The 26,771-nt window shown below is 50.9% G+C and overlaps 1 protein-coding gene across 1 annotated transcript in view; it reads right to left on the reverse strand.

Moving 5' to 3' along the window:
* Window positions 1–440: 440 nt before the first annotated feature.
* The window catches only part of ASB18 (ankyrin repeat and SOCS box containing 18), a 42,272-nt gene continuing 15,941 nt past the window's right edge, over window positions 441–26,771 (reverse strand). The window contains exons 3-5 of the mRNA XM_030326017.1: window positions 19,381–19,885; window positions 2,281–2,394; window positions 441–1,783 (exon numbers count right to left, since the gene is read on the reverse strand). Of these exons, the coding sequence (XP_030181877.1) occupies window positions 1,598–1,783; window positions 2,281–2,394; window positions 19,381–19,885 (805 nt within the window). The 3' untranslated portion in view covers window positions 441–1,597. The remainder of the gene's footprint in view (window positions 1,784–2,280; window positions 2,395–19,380; window positions 19,886–26,771) is intronic.

Raw genomic sequence — 26,771 nt, forward strand, 5'->3', positions numbered from 1 at the left:
TCAGCTGAAGGTGCTGGGGGACGCCGTCCTATCACCCCCTTGGCCCACTGTGTTGAAATCGAGGCTCAGCCCAGCTACCTGCTTCAGGATGTCTGCCCTCACGGTGGGGGTGGGGGGGCCCGGCTGGTGCCCTTCGCAGCTCCACAGTAGGCCTCATCATGGCGCACACAGCGGCCCATCTATGCTGCAGGTGCTGCCTAGGCTGTGCGCTCCCTTCCAGATCGGCAGCCGTGGGAGCCATGCCCCGCCCCCCAGGCCCGTCTCAGCACACCCGTGCGCTGGCTCAAACCGGAAAAGATGGAGCCCCTGCTTATCCCCAGAGGATGGTGGCGAAGAGTTCTTGTTTCGAAATCTGGTATATCGACAAAAACTCTGAGGGCTTGTGGAGGCAAACAGATTAGAGGACATCTACCATCGAAAAGATCGTTTATTACTCACCATTCCCAAGAGAAGGGACACGGCATGCCATGGGGCGGGCACGTGGGGAAGCACCAGGGTTGGTCAGGAGGTTGGGGGAAGGGATGTGGACAAAAGCCTCTCTTGTGGTTTCCATGGAAGAACAGGGCCAGGCGGGACAGACGGGCTTAGGATCGGCTAGTGGGAGTCATTTCGGCAGGCTCTGGGGTATAAGGGCTGTCCCTACCTGTCTGGCACCTGGCCCTGGGACCGTTAGGACAGGTGGACCGTAGCCCAGAGTGTGACAGCCCAGTAAAGGAGGCGGGTGGGGGTGAGAGCTCTGGATTGGTGGGGTTGCATTTGAAAAGCGTGCTTGGGGGTGAACGGTTTGCTGTCCTCAGGAATCGACCAGCCCTGGAAGGGGCAGTCCCTCCAGGGTCAGCCAGGTCCCAGATACCAAAAGCACCAGAATACAGAAAGTAAGGTATGGCCTATGCAGTCCTGACACCTTGAGCAGCTCTCTGTGTATGTGATGCCCGGGCTGGGTTGATGGCAACCCCTACCAACCCGTGTCTGTTCCTGGAATCTGGCTTCCTGCAGGTTGCCACAGCTGAATCATTTGGGGTTTGGTGAGAGTGTCAGAAGACTCACATGGGACCAGAACGCTGGGCTCGCCGCCCCTCCAATGTCCCTTAGGGACTTCGGGACTGTGATGTGCTGGGAAGCACCAGGGGGCTCCAGAAAGGCGCTCTTGTTACGGAAACAGGTGTTCTCTCTCAGTACGTACCCCTCTCACGTGTAGGGCACAGAGCCTTTCCAGGCGGCCAGGCTCCAGGAGGGGTGGGACAGTGCCTGTGAGGCTGATGGTCTGATGGGCAGCATGGAGGCTGTTAACCCACCGCAGGCAGGACACAAGCCTTGGGAAAACATGGGTATCTTTTCGTTCAACTTCTGTTGAAAAGTACTCTCTGATGCCAGTACTGTGGAACTCACAACCTTGACCCTCACGAGCAACCCTGAGAGGCAGAAAGGCCTTTTATTGCCAGTTCTGTTCCAAAGTGACCGGGAATCTGTGAGGTCCGTGCGTCCGCCAGGGGACGTGGCAGGTGCCGTCCAGGTCTGCCCCTCCTCCCCCCCGAGCGCACCGCCTCTACAGAAGGCAGCAGTGAGAATCAGAGCCTCAGTCCCAGCGCTCTGGTTTTCAGTACAAAACACCTTCCGGCTCCAAAAGGAGGTAATTTTGCAGGGACTTTGGGAGGGGTAGCAGGGGCGCGAGGTGGGAACACTTCTTGCCAAGTAACTTCCGAATGGCACAACGGCACAGGTGCTGCAGACAGCGGGGGGTGTGGGCCAAAGCAAACAAAGACCGGTAGAAGGCCTGGTGCATCTGGAAAGAAGGCAGGCGGGAGATCAACCCGAGCGCTGCACCTGACAGCCAGCAGCGCCCTCCACCAAGGGGGCGCGTGGATTTTCCTGAGGTGCCGTTCTAGGGGGTCTGAAGGAAGTCCGTTTTGGGTGACACCACAGGTAACACAGGTATTCTCCTCAAATCCTGCTCTGCTCCCCCCACTGCACGGCGCACTCGCTGTTGGGCAATGTGCACAGAACTCAGGTCAATGAGACGTGAGGGGAGAGCTTCTGGAGGCTTCTGGGGGCTGGGGGAGGGAAACGTCCTCACAGTTTCTTAATCGACAGTGACCGTGGACTTTGTTGGGTACCTAGATACACCTCCACTTTGCCTTCTCTGTCCTTTTTTGATGCTTTGCGCTTCCCTGGGTATAGTGTGAGGAAACACACACACACACACACACACACGCACGCGCGGGCGGGTGAGCAGAAACCCAGCGATGCTGTGCTGAGGGGGAAGGAAGGGCGCTCCCTTACCTGAAATACTTCCTCCGGAATCACTTCCCGCCAGGACTCGGACACGCGGAGCTGAGGGTAGGAGTTGAAAAGCGTCTCGATCACCGTGGGGGCTGGCGCGCAGGTCTTCAGCACCTGGTCGGAAGTGGGGGGGACAGAACTTACGTCGACTGGGCTCTGGGTCCAAGTGGGGAAAGGGCCAGCAGACGTGGGGGGGTGTCTGGGTCCCACTTCGGCCACTCCCTGGCTGTGTGACCCCACTCTACCTCAGCCACACCGGGGATAACAGCCCTTGAGGGATCAGGACAGCAGGGCCACGGAAATTAGTTCCCAGACAAGCGCAAGGCAAGTGGCCCATCTTAGCCCCCTTGATGGCAGCACATCCCCGAGTCTGGGCCAAGTGCTTACGCATTCACTTTCCCAGGAACAGGGTGCCGATGGCTCCGTGGGCTCTCCTGGCCTCCGGACTGCTACTCAGAGAAGACGAAGGAGGTTCTGTTGGTTGGCAGTCTGGCCCAAGGATGGTGTTTACAAATTCTTATCTCAATTTTCTAATGTGTCAGGACATTGAGGGAGAAGGATCGCTTTGCCGTTGAATTTCCTCCCGACTTGGCCTTTCCATTTTATTTCCAGTCTCTGCTAGCAAAGGAGTCCTGTTTTCTTATTTGCAAATTTTACGACTGAAATGAGAACACTATTTGCTTTTTAAAAATCAGCTTTTTCTTGTGATCGTGACATGTGAATGAACACAAAAGTAGACCGAATGGTATGATAGTCCCTATGCACCCCCCCATCAACACATGGCCAACCCTGCCCCGTCCACACCCACGTTACCTCCGATTATTTTAAAGCAAATGCAATGTATCCTATCATTTCATCTGTAAATATTTCAGTGTGACTCTTACAGGATGCTTTAGAAGAAACCACATCATTACACGACCTGAGAAATTAACGAGTTTCTTAGCATCATCTAATATATGGCCAGTGTTTAAATTCACAAATTTCTCTTCAATTCTCTTCAATGCCATTATATAGTAAAAAAAAAAAAAAAATTGTTTGTCTGAATAAGAACTGAAATAAGGCCAACAGGGTTGAGATTGGTTGATATGATGTATTATCAGATCTCTTATTTGTGTATCGTGTTATAGATTATTGAAGAAACTGGGTTCTTTGTCCAGTAGAGTCTCACAGTGTTGGGATTTTGCTCACAGTATTCCTGTAGGGTTTGGGGACACGATGTTCCTCCTCTGCTTTTTGTAAATTAATGGTTGGGTTTGGAAAATTCATCAAATTCAGATTTGATTTTGGGGAAGGGCAGGGCAACATCATAGTTTTCTGTTTTTGAGGCTTAAGATTTACCAAGGGTTGTAAAATTATTCTTAGTATTTCTTCATTGAGAAAACTGAGGTTAAGCAATTTTCTTAAGATCAGGCACCAAATATCTACAGCAGGCAATTAACAAACAGGGCCAAAGGCTGAGCTCCCTGGGGCTCTCTGAACTGAGTCAAATAGAAGAAAGTACTTAAATCCCCCAGTATGGTTGCTCCATTCACAACTTACTGAGCTTGGTTCAGATATGAACCCTTTTTAAAATGTTAAGACAAAACAAGAAATTAGTGTATCTTTGTTTAGAGATAAGCACCATTAGCATTTTAAGTATACTAATGTTTAATGCATTCGGACAAAAAAATAATATATACAATAAGAGTGGGCTAATACTTTGCATATTATTTTGAAAGTTGATTTTTGTCCACTCAAAACAGATTGCGCACAATTCAGAAATCATAAATGAGCACTTCAACATTACTTCAGTGACCATATAATATTTTATTTGATGAATATATGAACATATTATAATGTATTCAATGAAACGACTACTGTAAACTGATGTTACAAACAACGAACACTCTTGAATGTGATTCTATCTCTTTCTGCCCCTAACCATCCTTATTTAAATTATTTTTATTTTTTTCTTTTTTGAGAGAGAGAGAGACAGAGTGCAAGGGGGAGAGAGGGGCAGAGGGAGAGAGAGAGAATCTTAAGCAGGCTCCCACACAGGTCTTGATCCCATGACCCTGGCATCATTACTTGAACTGAAATAAAGAGTCGGACGCCCAACTGACTGAGCCCTCCAGGCGCCCCCTTTATGTAGCTAAGATAATTCTGTCTTCTTCTGACATTGAATTCCTGGAAGCAGAAATGTAGGGTCAAGGAGTCTGTACATTTTAAAGGTTTTAAAACATGCTGTCAAATTGTGAGTGTGCAAATTGGCACACTTTTTGAAGAATGGAGTATGAGAGTATCTCTTTCTCCCTACCCAAATTATCTCATTAGTTATTTAAATTTGATAGGTACAATATAGAATATTTACTTCTGTTTTGGTGGACCATTTGTGTTCTTTTGTGAATTGCTAAATTATGTTTTTTGCTCAATTTTCTATAGTATGTTTATTTTTTCATTGATTTGTAAATATATTTTATATTTTTGCAAATATATCTTTATATTTGCAAATAATGGTATTTTCTATCAATATAAATATCTCACATTTACTTTTCTTGTCTTATTACATTGGTGAGAGCTTTTAAGTTCAATGTTAAATAACAATATTGATAGCAGGCATCATTATCTTATTCCTGATTTTAATAGGATTATCTGTAATGTTTCACTAAACCATATAACCTTGGATATTAGTTTCAGATAGACTCTCTGTTCTAAATTCAGGAAGTGTCTTTCTGTTCCTAAGTTACTGTAAATTTTAGGATTTAATTTTATTTTTTGCCTTTTTCTAACCAAGTTGATACAAGATTTTTCAATACCAACCCATTTTTGTCTTCACAGAACAGACTCTATTTGACTAATCTGAAGAAAATGCCAGATTCAATTTGCTAAGATTTCTATATTTCTTCTAAGAACTAAATGTGGTTTGTTGTTTCAGTTTTGTAAGCTATTTGTGTCAGGTTTTGATATCACTTTATGTCGACTTAGCTTAGAAAATCTCTCTCCTTTTAGCACATTCCAAGATTTTAAAAGTGCAAACTTCCTGGAAGCGAGAAGGCACGGATCTTGCATTTAACATTGTCTATGCCTGGTCTTATGCTGCAGATAGTACTTTAATATTTTCACTTTCTTCCTCGGTTATTGGTATATTTTGATTTCTTCTTTTTTTTTTAAAGATTTTATTTATTTTTTATTAAAAAATTTTTAATGTTTATTTATTATTTTGAGAGATAGACAGAGTGTGAGTGGGGTGGGGCAGAGACAGAGGGAGACACAGAATCTGAAGCAGGCTCCAGGCTCTGAGCTGTCAAGCACAGAGCCCGACGCGGGGCTCCAACTCAGAAAATGCTAGATCATGACCTGAGCCAAAGTCAGACGCTCAACTGACTGAGCCACCCAGGCGCCCCAGATTTTAAGTAAACTCCACGCCCAACATGGGGTTCAAACTCACAACCCCAAGGTCAAGAGTTGCACGCTCTACTGCCTGGGCCAGCCAGGCGGCCCTTGATTTCTTCTTGAATCCATTTTGTTAATCTTTATTTTCCTGGAAAACAATCTCATCTTATTTTATTTATTTAAAAAATTTTTTTAATTCCAGTATGGTTAACATACAGTGTTATATTAGTTGCAGCTGTACAGTATAGTGATTCAACAATTCTAAACATGACTCAGTGCTCATCATGGTAAGCGTACTCTTAATTCCCTTCAGTTACTTCACCCATTCCCCACCCCGCTCTGGTAACCATCAGTTTTTTCTTCTTCTTCTTTTTTTTTTAATGTTTATTTTTGAGAGAGAGAGAGAGAAAGACAGAGCATGAGCAGGGGAGGGGCAGAGAGAGAGGTAGACACAGAATCCGAAGGAGGCTCCAGGCTCCGAGCTGTCAGCACAGAGCCCGATGCAGGGCTCCAACTCACCAACTGCATGACATGGTGACGAAGTCAGCCGCTTACCTGACTGAGCCACCCAGACGTGCCACCAGTTTGTTCTTTATAGTTAAGAGTCTGTTTTCCTGTTTGTCTCTTTTTGTCCTGTTTGTTTTATTTTTTAATCCCATGTATGAGTGAGATCAGATGGTATCTTTCTCTGATTCATTTCACTTAGCATTGTGCCCTCTAGATCCACCCATGTTGTTGCAAATGGCAACAATCTTCATTGTAAAGAAACTTAGCTTTGCAGGTGTATCTGTCAGAGTTCCAATAGGACAGAGACAGCACACTGATATAGGATCGTCCCGGGAGGGTTTACCGATACAGGAGCTATTAAGCCCGGTGTGAGTACAGGGGAAGTCAAAACACTAATGTGGAGCTGGGAGCAGGGCCACTTCTGCCTCTGGGACTGAAGGGTGGAGAGTCATGTGGGCTATCAGGAGTAGTGATCTTGGGTTGGGGACATGCAGCCAGCCTGAGGCACAGAGGGGGCCAAGCAGAGACCTCCTCTGACCTCGCCCTCCTTCTCCCACTGTCTGCTGGGAGACTGCACTGGTGAAGCCCAGGAAGGCAGAGGGCCCAGGGCCTTCTTGATCTATCTACGCAGGTGGAGAGAAATTCTGGATGGGAGATATCCCCACTCTCTCTAGGAACAAGCACCCCTTTTCATTTGAAATTCTGTAATTGGGGGCACCTGGGTGGCTCAGTTGGTTAAGCGTCCGACTTTGGCTCATTCATGATCTCACGGTTCACAGGTTCGAGCCCCGCGTCGGGCTCTGTGCTGACCGCTTGGAGCCTGGAGCCTGTTTCGGATTCTGTGTCTCCCTCTCTCTCTGCCCCTCCCCTGCTCGCACTCTGACTCTCTCTGTCTCTCAAAATTAAACATTAAGAAAAATAAAAAGAAATTCTGTAGTTGTATTTCCAATGTTTTCCCTTGTTTAGTCTTACTGGAATTTCACTAATTTGTTTTTTCAAGGAATCACCTATTGGATTTTATTGACCAGTTCTTTTCAAATGTTTAAATCCATTAAATTTTGCACTTATTGTTATTAATGCCTTTGTTCCTCTTTCTGACCCCTTGGATTGACTGCTCAGTTAATTTAGTAACATTTTTTCCCACTTGAGTCATAATAAAAGCAACTTTTAAAGTGGTGTGGGTACGGTCACAGCCCTAAGTTTTGAGGCACAGGGTTCTAACTCTCTTTCTTAAATATTCTGCAATTCTGTAAGTATTGATGCCATAGTTTTTTGAGAGTGTGCTATGCAATTTTCAAAAGGTTATCTTTGAAAATTAGCTGTTTGCTGTTAATTTCTGATGTATTGTATTACAGCCTTTTTTTAAAGTTTACTTATTTATTATTTTCAGAGAGACAGAGAGAGAGAAAATGCAACTGGAAGAGGGTCAGAGAAAGAGGGAGACAGGGAATCCTAAGCAGACTCTGCACTGTCAGCACAGAGGGGGAGGTGGGGCTCAGACTCACGAACCATGAGATCCTGACCTGAGCCGGAGTTGGACAGTTAGCTGCCTGAGCCCCCAGGCGCCCCTCTATTACAGCTTTAAATGATATCTGCCTTGGAGTACCAGAAGTTGTAGTCTGTTGGCAGGGTTCAAAGTTCAACATGCACTTGTCACATGTATGATTGGAAGCTTCTCCTCCCCCGTCCCCGCCACTTGATCTATGAGAGACTGAGATGTGAATTTAAAATCACCTAGAATTACTATTTTTCAGTTAGTTTCTCCATTGTAACATCACCTTTCTTTGCCGCACAGGCTCCTGATGGTTGTCTCTTCACTGTGGACCATATTCTTTATCTCACCGTCAGGGCATCTCATCCCTTCATTTAGTGGATCTCCTGGGAATTCTTCTATGTTGCGTGTTAGTATCAATCCATCGTTTTATTTTTCGTTTGTTTTTGCTAGAATTACCTCTGTTAACCCTCTCGTTCCGGTTTTAACATGTTTTGAGTGTCTCTGTGTTGGTAACAGGGCAGTCTAAGAAATGTATATTTATTGTTATCAATAATCTATTTGGGCTTACTCTGTCTTATTCTTTATGATTTTTCAAAGGTTTATTTATATATTATTATTTTTTATTTATGTATTTAGTAATCTCTACACCCAATATGGGGCTCTAAACTAATGACCCCGAGATCGAGTCTCCCGCTCCTTTGATGGCGGGTACCCCTATTCTTTTATGATTGTTTATGCCCGTTCCTTTGTTGTCTGATTTCTGTTAATACAAGTTTGTGTTTTCCTTGTGTTTATTCTTATATTTTGGAAGTATGTATCCTATTTAAAATTCTCCTAGTGGTTACCTTCAAGATAAAAAATAATGGCCCATATTTTCTAAACATTAGAATGGTATTTTTTGCGTTCTAGATGTGCCATTATCCCTGGCACATCTCTAGATGTGCCACTGTCTTCTCCTAACCAATTCTTCTCCTTCCTCAATAACATCTGGAGTTTTGGTTCCAGATCATGATTATTACAAGGTCATATTTTATGTTGTGTACTTCCTTCAGAGATAACTTTTGGCATTAGCGTTTAGTTTTACAACCTGCCTTACAATTACTCGAGTTGTCTCTATTTTCCCTGAGTTGTATGCCCACCACCTGTCCATTAAGCCTTTCACCCCAGATATTTACCGAGATCCTACGAGAAGCTAGGGACCGTGTTATGTCTGCGTGCTACAATGGCAAACTCTGCCTTCCCAGAATTTTACAGCCCCAAACTAGATGGTCCCGAATAAAAGTAAAATCAATAATAGACAACAGGTGCCATAGCAACTGTGATGGGGGGATCACGAGGTGCTAGAAGTGGGACCTAAGTCAGACTTGGATTCGCAATGGGGGCTGAGTTGGTCAGGGGAAGACCAGCTCTGTGGAGTAGGTGACACTGGAGTTAAGACCTAGTTAAGGAGTAGGAGTTACAGAAGGTAGGGCGGGTTCAGAGGGCAAGCGTGTGCTGGGTGGAGAAAACAGTGGCCAAACCTGGGAGGTGAGGAGATGCTGAAAATGTTGGCCGGGGCACAGAGCGTGACGTGGGGCATGTGAGCCAGAGACTGGGGAGGGAGGCAGGGCGCCGTCAGGCCGAACGCTGACCTCCAGGATGAAGCTGGGCGACCTGGAGGGCACGGGGGAGCCCTGGGGGAGTGACAGGATCAGATTTTGATTTCAGAAATAGCACCACGGCTACAACGTTGTGAACAGTTTCCGGGGGCCATATTGGAGGCAGGGGGCCCAGTTCAGGGGACGTGTCCAAGGGCCACAGGAGAGATGGTGGCGGCTAAACTCAGCCGATGGCCGTCAGGATGGAAAGAGGAGGAAGATGCTGAGACACAGGGAGAAGGCCGAGGGGAGGGAATCTTCAGACTTGAGTTTCCCAACCCCGAGATGGTTTTCCGTCTTATCCCTTCGTCCACTGGAGTATTCCCATCCCATTGGTCTTCAGCCCCAGATACCGCCGACACCCTGCCCTTGCTATGAGCAACAGCGGGCTGCTACACCCAGTTGCGCAGTGCTCCCCTCTCCCTGTGCTGTGTGGGCCACATCTGATGCGGTTAGTCAGGTCCTCCTCTGTAACATTCTTCACTTGGCTCCCAGGAAGCCACGCTCTCATCCCACCCCCCTCACCGGCTGCTTCTCCTCTCTCCCTCTTCTTGATGTGAGAACACCCCTGCATTCATAGGTCCTTCCTCCTCCTCTTCTTCTTTTTTTTTAAATGTATTCTCACTTCCTGGTGATCCCATCTGGTCTCCTGGCTTTCAGTACCATCCATATGTAAATAAGATGCGGTCCATATATGCAGTGGAATATTACTCGGCCATAAACAAGACTGGACTGTTGCCATTTGCAACAACATGGATGGAGCCGGAGAGTTTCCCTGAGCAAAATAAGTCAGTCAGAGAAAGACAGATACCGTATGATTTCACTCATGTGTAGAATTGAAGACACAAAACAAATGAAGAAAGAAGAACAGAGACAAACAAACAAAAACCCAGAGTCTCAACTATAGCCCTCTCAAACTCTGGGCTTGGACAGCCAACCACTTACTTGGTATCGAAAACAAGCCCCCAGTTCTCTTACTCTACCCACAACCTTCCATTTCAGCTGATGGCAAACCCATCTTTTCAGCATCTCAGGCTGAATGCCTTGGAGTTGGCTTTGACTCCTCTCTCTCTCTCACATCGCTCATCCAATCTGTCAAGAAATCCTGGGGGCTCCGTCTTCAAAATATGTTCAGAATCAGAGAAGATCCTGGCAACAGCCTCCTAAGTCGTCCCCCCACTTCTGCACCCCCTCCCCTGATGTATGTTCTCAGCACGGAGGCCAGAAGGGTCCCCATCAAATGTTAGTCGGGTCCTGCCACTCTGCTCAAACCCCTCTGATGGCCAAAGTCATGACAGTGTCCCGCAAGAGCCCACACCATCCACGCCCCTCCCCTACCCCTGGTCCCATCTCCTGCTGTCACCAGCTCTCTCTACCGTCAGCCACACTGGTCCCCTTGTTCCACACACAGGTCAGGTTTACTCCTGCCTCAGGCCATAGGCTGGCTGCTGGTCAGCTGGCCCCTTCCCCCCAGACACCTGCACACCTGCACAGCTGATGCACTCACCTCTCAAGTCTTGGCTCAAAGCCACCCACCCTGGATACTGCGCTGAAAACTGCAACTGCCCCCCCCCCACTATAGTTTTTATCATTTAATTGGCCCATTGATGATGCTCATTGTTTAAAGCTTGTCTTCCTGTTCGAATGTAAGCTCTATGAAGGCAAGACTACTTTTTTGGGTTTTTTTCTGAACTATACCCAAAGCACTTAATATGTTGCTGATGCATGGCTGGTGCTCAGTAAATATTTGTTGGATAAATAAGTAGAACTTTGTCTTTCCTTTTCATCTCTCTCCTTTCCTTCCTTGTTTCCTAACTTCCTTTTCTAGCTTCCTTCCTTCCTTCCTTCTTTCTTCTTTCAAATGATTTTAAGTAATCTCTCTACCCAAAGTGGAGCTCAAACTCACAACCCCGAGATCAACAGCATTCTCTAGTGAGAATGAGCCAGCCAGGAATCCCAAGTATATATGTGTTAAATGCATTAGGAAGGCAAGGTTGATAAGACACAAGTGTCTTACTTTTACCACCCAAATGAAAAGCATCTTGGCTGAGTCTAAAATTCTAGCAACCAAACTTTTCCTTTAAAAATCTGAAGATGAGAGGTGTCTGGCTGGCTCAGTCAGTGGGGCATGTGACTCTTGGTCTCAGGGTTGTGAGTTTGAGCCCCACCTTGGGTGTATAGATTAAAGAATCTGAGGATGATATTTAATTGTCTTCTGATAATATTGCAGCAGAGAAATTGGAGCCTAGACTGATTTTTATTCCTTTATGAATATTTTCTACTCAGATACTTTGCAAGATTTTTCCATGCTTTTCAAAATTAATTTTTTTTTAACGTTTATTTATTTTTGACAGAGAGAGAGAGAGAGACAGAGCATGAGCGGGGGTGGGGGTGGCAGAGAGAGAGGGAGACACAGAATCCGAAGCAGGCTCCAGGCTCTGAGCGGTCAGCACAGAGCCCAACGCGGGGCTTGAACTCACAGACTGCGAGATCATGACCTGAGCGGAAGTTGGACGCTCAACTGATTGAACCACCCAGGTGTCCCTTTCCATGCTTTTTTAGAACACTTGTGCTAGAATGTATATAGGAGTGTGACTCCCATCACTGATTTGCAGAGAATATCCATTCGACTTCTATGAGTTAAGATTTCTAGTGCAGCTAAGTTTTCTTCTATTATGTCTTTGAATACTATTTCCTGTTTCTTTTAGAGAGAAACAGTGTGTGTGTGTGTGTGTGTGTGTGTGTGTGTGTGTGTGTATGTGTGAGTGGTGGAGGGAAAGAAAGAGAATCTTAAGCAGGCTCCACACCTGACTCAGGGCTCGATCTTGCAACCCTGAGACCACGACCTGCGCTGAAATCAAGAGTTGGATGCTTCATTGACTGAGCCACCCAGGTGCCCCTGATTACTATTTCTGATCCATTTGTTCTAGGCTCTTCTTCAGCAACATCACTTATCTGTGGGTTGGCTTTCTACCCTCTTTCCTTCATAAACACCACTTTCTCTTCTAGTTTCTTGGTTTTGTTTTTTTCTTTTGCACTTAGGAAGAGCTTTTGAAAAAATTTTTATGTTTGTTTATTTTTGAGAGAGACAGAGACAGAGAGAGTGAGTAGGGGAGGGGCAGAGAAAGAGGGAGACACAGAAGCCAAAGCAGGTTCCAGGCTCTGAGCTGTCAGCACAGAGCCCGACGCGGGGCTCAAACTCACGAACCACAAGATCACGACCTGAGCTGAAGTCGGACGCTTAACCAACTGAGCCTCCCAGGTGCCCCAGGAACAGCTTTTAATGTTAATTTTCCTTTGTAGCTAACACACTGTGGTTGACTTTCCAACACTCCAAAGGATTAGTTTAATTCAATCGCTATAACTCCATTCCCCTTGCCATGACTGGTTTGGGGAAGTGCAGGTTTAAGTCAACTGGGGCCAGTGAAACACAGGGGAGCCTCCTCGGGCTTCTAGAAAAAAGCAAGTGGATATGAAACGAGGAAGCTGGCTGGCCCAGTTGTTGCTGGAAGCCATTTTCCGACCAAGAGATGAGCCATCCTGAGGACGAAGCCAAGTCACAGAGGTTGGAAAACATCTGGTTCCTTGGGGACCTCCTGGGGACACAGAAACAATCCATCCCGAAGCCTGCCCTTACTTCTCTATTTCTTGTTATATGAGATATGACGGAGGCTGGAAGTATGGGGAGGAGCCATCCAGGGCGCCGGAGCCTTGGAAATGCAGGCTTCTTCCCTCCCTTTCATGGGGTCTCCTTTCGCCGAAGCCAGCCAGCAGCCGGCTGGTATGGGACTCTGAGTTCAGCTCGAGGGGTCTAGCCGCACCATCCCCAGCCCTCAACATGCAGAGCAGAAGGCAGGGACGCCAGGGAGTGGATCTGAGGTCACACGTGCCAACAGCACAGCTCCGTCACTTACGTCACCGACTTGGTTCCTTTTATGAATCAATTCTGCTTTTTGCTTCCCTTCAGGTGCTGTCCAAGCCGCCGCTGTATAACCTTGTCCCCACCCACCCCCCATCCCCCTTGTCACATCATGCTACTGCCTTGTCCCCTTAACCGGCTCCGTTTTAGGCACTTAAAGGCTATGTCCTCTTGTGCTCTGTAGATGATGGCACACAGTTTCTCAGATTTTCTTCTGGATCTTTTGATGAGAGGTGCGGATTTCCTTTCCACTCCCTGGATGCCGTCCCCGCATTTTGTTGTTGTTGTTTTTCTGCCCCCTTTCCCCCCTCATGAGTCTATTTATATGTCTGCCTATTTGTCATTGATTAAGGCAAGAGCCAGACAGGAGGTCTGTCAAAATGCGGGCGAGGTCCGTGATGCTGTATTTCCCGGTGGGAGACTGGAGGGGCCGTGTGGAGGAAGGCTCGAGAGGACCATGCCCAGCCCTGTTCCGCCTGCACGTTCACCTGGTGACTGCGCCCCCCTGGGAGCCCTCTTCTCCTACCCTATTCCCAGCACAGCTCGCAGGTTGCTATGCAACCCGGCTTCCTAGGTTTCCACCTTTGCACTTTGCTCCATCTCCGAGAATGCACTGTATCTCCAAAGGCATCCCCTACTGCCTGGTCGACTTTAAACACAGTTTTGTAATGTGCGCCTGACTGCCTGAAAACTTAGGGCAGTGCTGAGGATTTGCTTTCTCTCCCGGCTCCCTTTCCCGTCTCCCTTCCCTCCTCTTGTCTTGGCGGCTCTTCTAGTACGGGGACAGGAGAAGTTGCACTTTAAAAGCTGGTCATCGCAGTGCTACTGTAAGAATGATCATCTCTGGGCCCCGTCCTACCCCAAATTTGTGTTTTGTCCCAATCCATTACTCTTACGAAGTCAGAAGCAGGCGTTAGAGAAGGAGAGAGACGGTGAATGCCGGAGATGGAGAGGTAGAGGGAGAGCCGGGCAGGCAGACGTCTTCCCACCCGAACCCAGGAGCCCGCCTTTATCCCTTCACCAGCACACAGTGTGCCCCTGGCGTGAGGCTATTTCTGGCTTCCAGAAGCCACCACTAACATGCCGTTTCCTGGAGCACGGTGGTCTCCGATTTCGATTGCCCCCCTTTTGCGCTGGGAGAAAACCGCACCGTCAAGCTGAGCGGTTCACACCGGACCCCTCCAGATCTAGTCTGGTGACACGTATATGGTGTCCTATGCAATGCCTGCTTCTTCAGACCCTCCCCAGGCTAACCGTATCCCTCCAGTGACCCTGCGATTGGCCCTCAAACTTACTCTCTGCAAAACGTTAAATGGCTCCCAGCGACTGCAGGCGCCAGGGAGGCCTCCCCGCACCGTCCCCCCTCCCAGGACGAGCTGCCCTCCCTCAGCAGAAGCGCCCCCTCCTCCGGGCCCCTCCTTCCTGGGTCACAGACTGTGATCAAGTCTTATTGCCTGTCTCTGGGAATTCATTTCCTGTCTCTCTGTTCCACCTCTCTGGGGCTCCCCGGCCCTCCCCAGTCCCCCAGCCCCGTGCCCCCTCACGTCTGCCAGGCAGCTGGCTGCCTTCATTATTTTTACGCCAACACAGTTTAAAAAATCTCCGCTGCCTCCTTGCTGTCTGCGGAGATGCGGCTGCCACACTGCTCTGACATCCCGGTGTCATTAGGGCCCACGCACACTCTCCTCGGCTAATGAGGCGGCAGAAAGAAAATTAAGGGGGAAAATCACACAGGCACATTGCTCTGTATGTAGATGGAGAAATAAACCAAGAACAAGGAAAACAGAGGTGCGCTCCTGGAGACAGCTCACCTCCCTCCTCCCACCGGGGACGCTCGCACACGCACACACAGCTCTGTGAAGACAGGAAACGGGAGTGTGGTTTGTGGCTGCTGCTACCCCAGGATTCTCCCACTGAACCCCTGGTGCAGCTGGCGGTCCTGTGAGGTCGCTTTACCGCGTTCTGTAATCAGGCAAAAAGAAGACAGCAAAACTTTGGGTCCGCACTTTCAGCGTGGTCGGTGCCCAGAAGGGGAGGCAAGGCCAGAGATTTGCAGATGTTTCTAGAATCTGCCATTCTCGCCACCAACCTTCTTCTCTCCCCTCGTTCACGCTACCCGCATGCCTCGCCTGGATTTTCCACCAGTCCCCTCCTCTGGCATGTTCTCCACACTCGAGCTGAAATATCATCCCAAATACTCATTTGATCGTGTCACCTCTGCTGCTTAACATGATGCAACACGTTCCCCTTGTTCTTAAGACAAAGGCGAAAGCCCGTCACCCTTAAGACCCCTGCCTCTTGCTCCCCCTGGCTGGTTTCCTCCTAGCTACTGGGTCACCTTTCAACTGCATACATCGCAGTGCTCTGTCTGCCCCAGGACATTTGCCCGTGCTGTTCCTTCTGCCAGGAATGGTCCTTCTTTTATCCTTTACATGGCGGCTTCTTCGGCCTTCAGGTCCAGGCTCATTCCGCACCTGCCTGGGGAGCCTCTTACCGCCCCCCCAGCCACGTCAGGCCCCCCGTTTGGCACTTTCAAGGTACAGTGGGCCTCGGTTTAGCAGCTTTCTGGCCGTGGCGACTTCACCTTGAGTGTGTCGTTGTCTGAGTCAAGGCTGTCCTCCACTCTCGTGAGGCAGCTCTGTGAGGGCAGGAAATGCACACGCCACAGTTCAACACTGACTCCAACACGGAGCACAGTAGCTCCCTGAAATGTCTGTCGAATGAGTAAGTGCTCAAGGGCTGCCTGTGGGAAGCACAGCCTACGTCTGCGGTCAGATGGCTCATTGCTGGTCCTGTCCCTGTGCTTCCCGCGCTCCTGGGCTGAGTCTGAATGATTTAGGCCGCCTGGCTCAGGGGCACAAGGAGAGAGAGATGTGAGCAAAGCCCTTCACTGCAGACCAGGCCTCCTCCGACCCTCGGTCCACTGGTGACGGCTGCAGAACAAGTCGGGTCCACATGTGTGTGTTTAGAGAAACACTCCTGCCTACTCTCCTGTGGGCCGGGCCCCACCTGTCCCGACGCATTCCCGAATTCAAACCTGGCTGCGGCCGGCCGCCGCGTCTGCACCTGCCCTGGAGTCCCGCCGTCTGACTCTGGCGTTAAGTAGCGGGCAGCCGGGCGGAAAGTCCTGGCTTCCTGTCAACACGCTTGCTTCCTAAGCTGTGACACCACTTTGATTTTCGGGGCAGAGCACTGCGCGCGGCTCCGATGGGATGCTTCGAGTCCGCCTGCCGCGGCGACGGTGCCTTTGTCTGGGCCTGGGGGAGCTGTGATTTATGTCATAAGCTCGCTGTGAAACCTTTGCCTCAGTAATTCTGAGCTCCGTGGGTGTCTCTTTACATCTATTTAAAGCACGGCTGCTGCCCACGGACGGCGTGCTCTGTGACATTCCCTGGTGCCTCTGTCTACGCCCCGCCATGGTGCTGAGTCTTGCCTGCAGAGTCGTTTTCAGTGTTTGCTGCGCGCTCCACGAGTCTGCTGAGCGGAGTCGGGTCTGTCCCTTTGATGTCCTGCGTGGCGATCAGACCCCTTCCCCGGCGGACCGACCGCTTGCAGGGGCCTGGCTGCAGGAGCACGCTGCTTCCGTGCTTTGCCCCGCTGTCCCGGGGCAGGGCCACAACAACACAGGCGCTTGTGTCTTTGCTTAGAAGATTCTCAGTGGGGTGGTAAATGCATTCCCCTTTGAAACCTGCTCCTGACCGCAGTGCCGGGGGCCGGGGGCTGCGGACCCCACCAGCGCTCCTTCCAGGGGCGTCCCCTCGAGGTGTGGGGAACAGCGCAAAGAAGTCAGATCCCCGTGTCCAAAGGTTTAACCCACAGGCCGCTGTGGCCCGGAGTCGCCGGCATCCCTGCACTCATTCAGCAAACAGGGACTGAAGATGTGCGGGTTCGGGCGTGGTGCTCCGTGCAGGGGAGGCAACGGCAGTGCGGCTGTTTTGTGAATGCCTCCGAGTATTGATTCCTCAGGGAGGCTCCAGTTCCTTCGCAGATGGCGTGAAACTGCAGACGCAGACAGATCGTCACTTCTGGGAGCCAAGCACTTCCCAGGGCCTCTTGGTCCCTGCTATAACAAACAGCCTCCACATTCAAACCTACCTGCGGCTTGCAGCCCCGCTGACCATGTTACATTCCTGTGGGCTGGTGGAGTGGGGGGCGGATCCCAGGAGAGGGCCCCTCGGGGGCCCAGAGGGGGCACCCTGTGCCTTGTCCTGCATCTCAAGGTCTAGGTAGGGTACTTACAGCTCTGAAGACAGAGTTCAGGCGCTAGACGCCCTGCCCCCAGAGATGATGCCCAGTGAGGTCGTGCCTGGGACTTGGAAACCCACAAAGATTGCGTGATTCTAAGACCAACAAAGGAATATTTATTACTGGTCACTACTGAAACAAGTGGACCTTTTTTTTTTCTTTTAAAGAATTTGCCGCAAATATTTTTCACTTTTGGTCCATCATGTAAAGTCACTTCTTTTGTCTTGCTTGTTTCTTTTTCCTTCTTTATGCAGTTTCACGCCCCGAGGGCTGAAGTATCTTGCTTTAATGCAAATGCAGTGTGACCGTGACCGGGAGGGACAGCAGGTGGGTCTTGATCCCATTTTATTGGTCGATGAACTAAGACCAATGAAGGTTGGGACCCATTACAATGTAAATGATGACTCAGAAATGTAAGTGTTATAGAATATAAAAGTGTGGGTGTTCCTTCCCTGTCAAGAGCCTGCCATACTGAGATCCTGCCACAGTGGAGTGCCACGAGAGAATTACTTGTCACTGTGATGGTGAGGTAATGAAACACTCAGGGAGTCCAGTGGGTGGGTTTTCCACGTTTCACCTACGTTTTGATAGACACACTTGGCAAAGTTAGCATTTGAGAGAAACGTGTGAATTTTACTATTTCAGCCCATCTAGAGTACTGTCCTTTATTTATTTATTAAAAAAAATTTTTTTAACGTTTATTTATTATTGAGAGACAGAGAGACACAGAGCATGAGCAGGGGAGGGGTAGAGAGAGGGGAGACACAGAATCCCAAGCAGGGTCCAGGATCTGAGCTGTCAGCACAGAGCCCGACGCGGGGCTCGAACTCACGAACTGTGAGATCATGACCTGAGCCGACGTCTGGCGCCTAGCCAACTGAGCCACCCAGGCACCCCGAGTACTGTCCTTTAAAAGTAGTAGCTTTTCAGCTATTTGTTCAAAACTTAACAGGCCAAAGTATGTCTCTTGCTTATGACTGGCGAGCCTGGGGATAATTTTTAAATCAAGCATGCTCGATTTGACATCTAATGGCACGACTTCCCTTCAGTGAAGTCTTTTATGGGGAAGACAATATCTTCTTATCCCAACCAATATTTGGGGAACTTTTGGAAACATTTTCCACCTTCTAAGTATTTTCTCTGATGGGACATCTTTAGTCGTCATCTTTATCATTTCAGGGTAGATCTGACACGTGGGAAAAGTGACAAGCTGCTCAGAGTGAAGTCTGCAAAGCGGGGTTGAGGTCCCAACAGAGCCCTGACCCAGCGAGGGACATTTCACCTGCTTGAAACCCAGGTAGGAGACCGTCATGAGCCTGGCGTATTTCCCAGGAGTGTGGTGTGGACGGAATGGCAGAGATCTGCAAACAGTGTGAAGTACTTTCCTTAATCTCATCGGTAAGGTAGGTGGTCAGAGTGGGTATTTCGTTTCAGATTCCACAGGAGACCCATACCTATTGTTTACCAATTACACCAAGAGGTAAGCCGCCAAAATATTTTGGGCCATGATGACGTCGTGGAACTTAGTGCCTGGCATCGCCAGGTAACTACTATGGACGGATACAGTCAGGTTGGCAACTTAATTTTCCTTTTTTCTTTTTTAATGTAGGCTCCCCCAGGGTGGGGCTTGAACTCGCGACTCTGGGACTGAATCCCATGCGCTACAGACTGAGCCAGCCAGGCGCCCCAGGCAACTTAATTTTCTAGTGACTCCGGCCAGGAGGCTTTTGGGTCCTGCTCTTCTAAGTGTGGTCCCAAGACCAGCACCCTCGGCCTCACCCGGGAGTTTGTCAGACATGCACACCCACCCCCCACCCCCATCAGAAGTTGCATATGGACGGGGGGGGGGGTAGGGCTGCTGGGCCCTTGAATCTGAGAAGCGGCGCGAGCCCCCCCGCAGGCCCGTCCCCGGGGGGCCCCCTTACCTTGGGGAAGGCGTCGGGCCACACGCTGGGGGAGCCGTGGTTGAGCAGCGCCTGCACCGTGCGCTGCGACGCGGCCTCCGCGGCGAAGGCTGCGGTCTGCAGCGCGCGGGCCAGCGGCGAGGCCCCGCCGTAGTCGAGCGCGCCCGCGTCGGCGCCGTGCCGCAGCAGGAGGCGCGCCAGGCCCGGGAGCGCGTGGCCGCAGGCCTTGTGCAGCGGGCTGCGCTCGTCCTCGTCGCGCGCGTCCGCCGCCGCCCCCCGCCGCAGCAGCAGCGCGCACAGACGCAGGCGGCGCGCGTGCTCGTCGGGCCGCCGCGCCGCGCCGCATGCCGCGCTCAGGGCCGTCTCGCCGCGGCCGTTCCTCGCGTCCACCGGCGCGCCGCGGCCCAGGTAGAGGCGCGCGTGCTCGTCCAGGCCGCGCTGGGCCGCCACGTGCAGCGGCGTGTCCCGGCCCGCGCCGCCCGCGCGCTGCACCGAGGCGCCGTGCTCCAGTAGCGCTTGCGCGCACCTGCGGGGAGGCCAAGGCCCGGTCAGCGCGGGGCGGGGCGGGGGCGCGACCCCCGAAGGCCCCGCCCCGCCCCTGCCCCGCCCCCTGCCCCGCCCTTGCGCCCTGTCCCCACCCCCCCACCCGCCCCGCCCCACCCCACCGCACCCTGGCTGCCGCTGCCACCCCCAGCGCCAGTTGACTTCGTGGAAAGCGGGGGGCGGCCCTGAGAGAAAGGACCCGAGTTCGGCCGTCCCGTGCCCAGGCTATGGGAGTCGAGACTGAGCTGGGGAGAAAAAATGACATTATGGCAGACCGGGGTGGGGGTGGGGGTGGGGCCAACCCGTTGCAAATGGTGGAAATAGCTAGCAACGTTTCCTCAGGATCCACGTGCAGACTTAGAATTTAGGAGGAATTTGTAACTGCTCGGTGCTACTTTGGAGGGTAATGTGGTTCAAACGACAGTGCCCGAAGCACTAACTACCTGGGCTCTTTGTCATGGCTGGCGGTCACAGAGGGCTTGGGAGGCCTGTGCTAAGGAGGGTCCCCTAGACCGGCGGGCTCTTCCGCAGCAGCCGGCAGGTAACCCTGTAAGCTACGCAGCTTTGGTGACCGTGCGAGGCAAGGCTTGCCGCGCTCCCGCAGAGGGAATCCATCCATCCTTCAAGGCACTGCCACGGACTGGCACTGGGGGGGTCCTCCTACAGGGCTGCAAGCGTAGGTGGAACGTGCCTAATTGTGGGGCCACCTTTGTTTCAATCAGACTTGCCCTTGGAGACTGTGGATCTTGGCTGTAGCCACTCGAGACGCCCACAGGACACTGCGGTCCCCCCCGGAGGTGGGTGTCTTGTGCTGCCTCCACGTTCACCGACTGGATCCCCAGAGTGTCCTGTTACCCAGGCATCAGTGCCTCTCCCAGGAGAGAGAACCCCAGACTCCTACCTAAGCGGGGACGGCAGGCTGATGACCAGGCAAGGCTCACGCTGGACCTTGGGCCTCGGACGCTAGTGGGAAGCTCTCCCGGAAAGCAGGAGGCCAGTCCTGCATCGTGCTGACTTTTGTCCCTCGTGGACACTGCCAAAACACCAGCCCCACCTCAGACACCTGCTCCCCAGGTCAGCTCCCCGACCTGGCCGTTAATGTGTTTGCCTCACCTTTGGAGTCTAACACTCCAGCATGCCGGCCTCAGGCCAAGCCTCCGCTCCTGCTGGCTGGTCCAGACCTGTGGGTCCCCTTCTCATCCCTGGTCTGCTGAGACTTGAGTCCTAGGCCCCTCATCTCTCAGCCCTGCCTGGCTTCCTTCCTTCCTGGGTGGGGCTGTGGCCACTCTCTTGGCACCCTGGCTCCCTGGAACCGAGGGGACCCAAGGGGCCGTGTCTTCCACGTTGAGCCCCACGGTCATCCACCTGCTGTCCCCCATTTGGCTGCTGGGTGCCACTGGAGGAGACCCGGTTCTCAGATACAGGCCCCCAGGCCCCCTGGTCCTCGGGGAGCTTGTGTTCACCAACAATTCAGTGTTGGAGGCACTGTTTCTCCTCTCCTCCCCGTCAGCCATCCAGTCTTGCTTCATTCAGAGCTCGGGGGCTCTCTCAGGAGCGGCCACCCATCCTACCTTCTGCCCGTGAGTGACACACATTTGCTAGAACCCGTTTCTGCAACGATCTTTCTGTCCTTCCTCCGTGTGTCTGGCGAAGGGAGTCCCTCTCGACCGTCTGCCCCCAGGTGTGGCCCTCTTCTGCCTCCGTGGGGGTCTTGCTCTGTAAGTGATGTGTTCTTTGCCTTTTCTTTGTCACCCAGCTGTCCCACACTTCCACCGGTCACTCAGCCCCATGGACTCCACCTCTTTATCATCCCCGGAACTGCTTCCTCTCTCCATTCCCCATCTCACTGCCCTTTGTCGAGGACCATATCATTTCTCGCCTAGGCCTTTGCCACAGACTCTAAATTTGCCCCCTGCTCCGTTCTACCCAGAAAGAGCCTTTCAGGTGCGAGCCAGGTGGCCTGACCCAGCTCCCGTGGACCTCACCAGCTTTACTCCCTGGTGCTCCATCCTGTGCCGGCCAGGTGTGGTTCTTAGAGCACATCTGCTGTGACAGGACCCTCATGCCTTTTGCACAGGCCCCTCCTTCCTGGGAGGCTGTGCCTCACCGGATGGCGCACGCGCTCCTCTCTTCCCCTCCTCTTCCTCTCCGACGCCTTCCCGGTGCTACCAGCAGAGGCTCATACCTCTGTGTTGTCATTTACCTCGGGGCAGAGCATTTATCTCCCCACGTTTCCAGTGTTCATCAGCACGTTTGACTCCTCTCTGGAGGCCGTCGGCTCCTTGAGTGTAGAGATGGGGGTTTTATTTGTCTCTGCTCTTTGGTGCCCGTTGCAGAGCTAGCCCACGATTGGTATTCCCTGAAAGCACGTTGGACTAGCGCATCTCGTTAATGAACGTCTTTTAGCGTTCCTTCATGTCGCTGCTCTTTTTTCCTGTTACGTACTTAGCTGGGGGGCTGAACCGAGATCATCCGTCGAGGGTTTCCAGGCTGGAAGTGGCTGCCCTTAAATCCGTGTATATTTCTACCCCGGGACTCTCGGCATTTCTAATTCCTTCTATTTCTCTAGCCTCCGTATCAGCAGTTATCTTGAGAGGTGGCCTGTCTTGGGTGAAAAATCTTTACAAACAAGTACAATTTGATGTGAAATGTCCTTGGGGACAATAACCAGCTAAGAGAGGATGCAAATTTTACAATCAGAGTGCTTCAGAGTAGCTTCCTCTTTGCCTCTCTGGGAGGCATTTTGAACACTGCAGCAGGAGGTTAGAAATCAAGGGTTCCGTCTCATTTTGCCGCTGAGCCTGTGTGCGCTCACAAACAATGGCAAAAACACTTCCTTCTACTATTTTTTTTTTTTTTAAAGCCGCCCAGCCTCTCCAAAGAAGTCCACCGGGAAATACAACCCGGCCTCTCTTCCACGTCCAGAGCTTAACTGGCTGATGTCCAAGTTGCTGTTTGCAACGAAGATACCTTTCAGAAGAACGAGGGCAACCAGCCCATCCTCCGGAGGGCTGCGGGTGCCCTTTTCATTTTTAATGAAGAGCTCTAATTGGCTAAATCTGGGCACTTCCTTCGAGCAGGTAGCGGGGTAAGTTGCAGACCACACGCACGAGAGAAAACAACACAAACAATTGACTGAGGCACACATCTCTGCTGGCGCTCACTGGGCAGTCATCGAAAATGAAGGTGTGGGAGCCTGTTTAATGACACGGAAAGCTATTTGCAGTGGTTATGGGAAAAGATTAGGTTACAAAACAGCACTGAACGGTCTTGTTTTTTTTAAAAACCAGATACATACAGGCACAGAGAGAAACAAACCTAGAAATGTATAGGCCGGTGTGTGTTTACCTGTGGATGATGGGGCGAGGGACGCTTTTCTTTCCTTTTTGCCTGCCCGTATCTTCGAAATTTCCATAATGGATCAGAGTTATGGCTCGAAACAGGAACAACGGAGGTTGATGATAACAAACCCATCCCCCACCAGTCACAGCAACAGTTCACGGAGTCTCAGAAATGGCTAGCATTCCAGGGTCCCAGAACACGCGCAGATTTTCCATTGCCGTGTCCGGGTATAAGCAGCGATCTCAGGAAGTATGTACCGAGTACCTCCGAGAGGGTGAGTCTGAAGGACAGGGCAGGGGTGGTGATAAGTGAGAACAGTCTCGGGGGCCTCCCAGACCTGACCTTGTACGTGTCAGTGTCTCTAGTGGAGAAGAAACGGCCCAGCGAGGACAGCACCACCCAAGCTTTGGTTCGACTGTGTGGGCAGCCCAGCTTCGGCTGAGTCCTCTCCTCTGAGGGCAGATTCCGTGAGCAGGTTTCTTGCTGTCCTGACAGGCGACTCACGAAGGCCTGGGGCCGGTGTAGACGGCCCCTGTCAGGAACCAAGGGTACATTCCCATCTCGGCCTGCCAGAACGACTTGTCTCTGTCTTACGGGGATTAAGGAGACACTGTATTGTCTGAACAGCCTCTGATACAAAGCAGCTTGGGCAAACACTAACACCCCCCATCCCTCATCGCCGTCTTTGATGATGATTGTGGTGACAGGCTGTTACAGCGGCCTGAGGTTGACAGCACACAGAAAAAGGAGCTCGAGCCACAAGGCAGGAGTTAATAAAGATGAGCCCATCGAGGGCTGTTGAATTAATGTCATTTTAACTTATTTCTAAGTGGGGAAGTAGGACTCTGAGCCCACGTCCGACACACGGCTCCCATCTACCTTCCAGCATCTTCCTGAGGCACTGCCCGGCAATCTCCCAGGTGCAGAAGTCCACAAGAATACTTTTCTGCTGTTTACTTGCTCTCTTCCCCGTTGACAACGACCCGCCAAGCCTCGCTGCATTTTGTGAGGCCGGGCCTGCTCAACGCTGGCCGTCATCTGCCCCCCTCCTCCCCATTACTCGTCTTTTTTTTTTTTTTTTTTTTTTATTTATTCTTGAGAAAGCGAGTGTGCACATGAGCAAGCAGGGGAGGGTCAGAGAGAGAAGGAGAGGAGAGAGAATCCCAAGCAGGCTCCACACTGTCAGCGCGGATCCCAACTTGGGGCTCGAACTCACGAACCATGAGATCATGACCTGAGCCGAAATCAAGAGTCAGACGCTTAGCCGACCGAGCCACCCAGGCGTACCGCCCCCCCCCCGCCCCCACATTACTCGGTCTATACAAAGCTTTCAAAGGAGGTATTTCACAGCCTCTGGATCTGAGCTGAGAGGTCTCTAGTACTTGATCTTTTAAGTTATTTTTAAAAAAGGTTATCTGTAGTTTTTGCGACAAATCTGCATGGTAGGTGGAATTTGCAGGTGGGAAACTTGAGGCTTAAAAGACCAGTGACTTGCATGAGGGCCATATGGGTAGGAAGCGGCAAGGTGGAGATCTCAACTACTCTGGCTTCAGAGCTGTCCGTCAGGCCACCCGCCTGCCGTATCATTTGTTAAACTCTCTCTCTCTGAGCCAGGCACCGTGCTAGGAATTTTCCAGAAGTTACTTCTGAACTTTTCATTCAGTCATGGATCCACTCGTTCAGGAAGTGGAGAACATCTTCCATGCAGCCCCTCAGGGTGGGGAGAAGTGTGTCTTCTCTGAGCGCTTCACAAGAATTTCTGGATAAACTTGCTGCACGACCCAGAAGGCAGGACAAGGCAGGGGAGGTCACCAGCCTCGTGGACTTGGTCCGTGGGGCAGGTAACAACAGCCTGCTTCTCACCGGGTCATGCCAGCAGCTCTGCACGCAAGCTCCCATGTTCCCCAGCTGGACTCAGTTTTTGAGGTCTGGGCAGTGATCTCAAGGTTAGGGACGTGGGAGATGACGGTGACCCCACAGCCAGCACACCCCGCTTGGGATGGGAACCCCAGCTATCACTGGACAGCTTCATGATCCGGCAACCACCAAAACATGGAACCGTGTTTCCTATTGCCGGGGGTCGCTGGAGTCCTTGGAGAGTCCTGGCTGCCTTCGCCCTTCTCCTTACACGATTGCTGTCCAGTCCCTCTGACAGGCAGAAGGGGTTTCATGCGAGATGACATACGCAGGGAGTGTTACGAAGCAGTCTTGTTGGATCATCGTTGCTGCTCCGTTTCTTCCTCAGGGTTGCCATGCGGGCTGATGGGCTGGAGACACGTCCCCGGGGCAGGGTGATTGGAGCCCCAGGGCGGGGTCCATGGGTGGGGGTGGGAGCGACTGTCTGGGTGCTGGGCAAGTGCCAGCCTGTGGGGGGCAGGGGACGCGGGGGAGAGACTTGGGAGGAAAATACAGCCGTGTTTTCTAATGAAGCCATTGCAAGAAGTTTCCCTCCTGTGGATAGACTCCCCAGCTGGCTCCGAATGAGGGACGGGGAAGCCACTGCCCCGCGACTTTGATGGAGGAGCTGTTCCACTTTATTTCCCTGGACCTTCTGCTGAGGCTCTCCTTTGGGGACCTGCCACCCGCCCCTTTCTGTTCTGTGTTTTCTTCTCTTTCCCTTTCTTCCGAGATGCTAAGCTGTGAGACTATCAGGCATAAATGTTTACAGTTGAAAGGGCTGATGTGAATGGACAAATCCTTAAGGGTAGGGGGGAGATTGAGAGAGAGACCAGCCGGCCATTTCAATCCTTCCGGTTTCTCTCTGAGCAATGGCCACCACTTAAATTTTTTCTGAAGTGACGGATGGTTGTGGCTGGTGATGATGTTGTGGGCACATTCTCCCCGGACTGCAAGCGAAACCCTGCATTTTGGCAAACTGAGAAATGATTTAAGGAACAGACTTTGCGAAGTCATCTCCACTGTGTGCCCCACTTGCCCCTGAAGTAGTATCTAACTTTCTAGAATCTTCACCAGCATCCCTTCATCAACACCTGGATGAGAGAAAAGTTTTATGTATGCAGGTATGTACGAATTTTTAAGGTGAAGTAAACTTTGCATATGGAGGATTGCACAGGTCTTAAGACTACAGTTGTATACATTTCGACAAAGGAATGCGCCTGTGTAAATGACATTCCAATCAAAATGTAGAATATTTCGCTGTCTCCGGAAGTTTCCTTGTGTTGGCTGCCAGTCTTCACCCACAGGCAATCACTGTTCTGATCTCTCTCATGGTTTAGTTCTCTAGAATTTTCTCCTTTTTGGTGTCTGGCTGCTTTTGCTCAGCATAATGTCTTTGACATTCATCATATCATTGTGTGTGTGAGTAACTCGTTATTTTTTTTTTTTTTATTTCTGAGCCGTATTTAATTGTCTGGATATACCACAATTTCCAAATTCCCTCTTCTATTGATATTGATGGACATTTGGGTATCTCTGTTTTTTGGCTATTATGGATAAGGCTGCTGTGAACATCTTTGTGTAAGTCTTCTCGTGGACATATGTTCTCGTTTCTCTTGGGTAAATACGTA

The sequence above is a fragment of the Lynx canadensis genome, chromosome C1, assembly GCF_007474595.2.
Source record: "Lynx canadensis isolate LIC74 chromosome C1, mLynCan4.pri.v2, whole genome shotgun sequence".
Classification (NCBI taxonomy): domain Eukaryota; kingdom Metazoa; phylum Chordata; class Mammalia; order Carnivora; family Felidae; genus Lynx; species Lynx canadensis.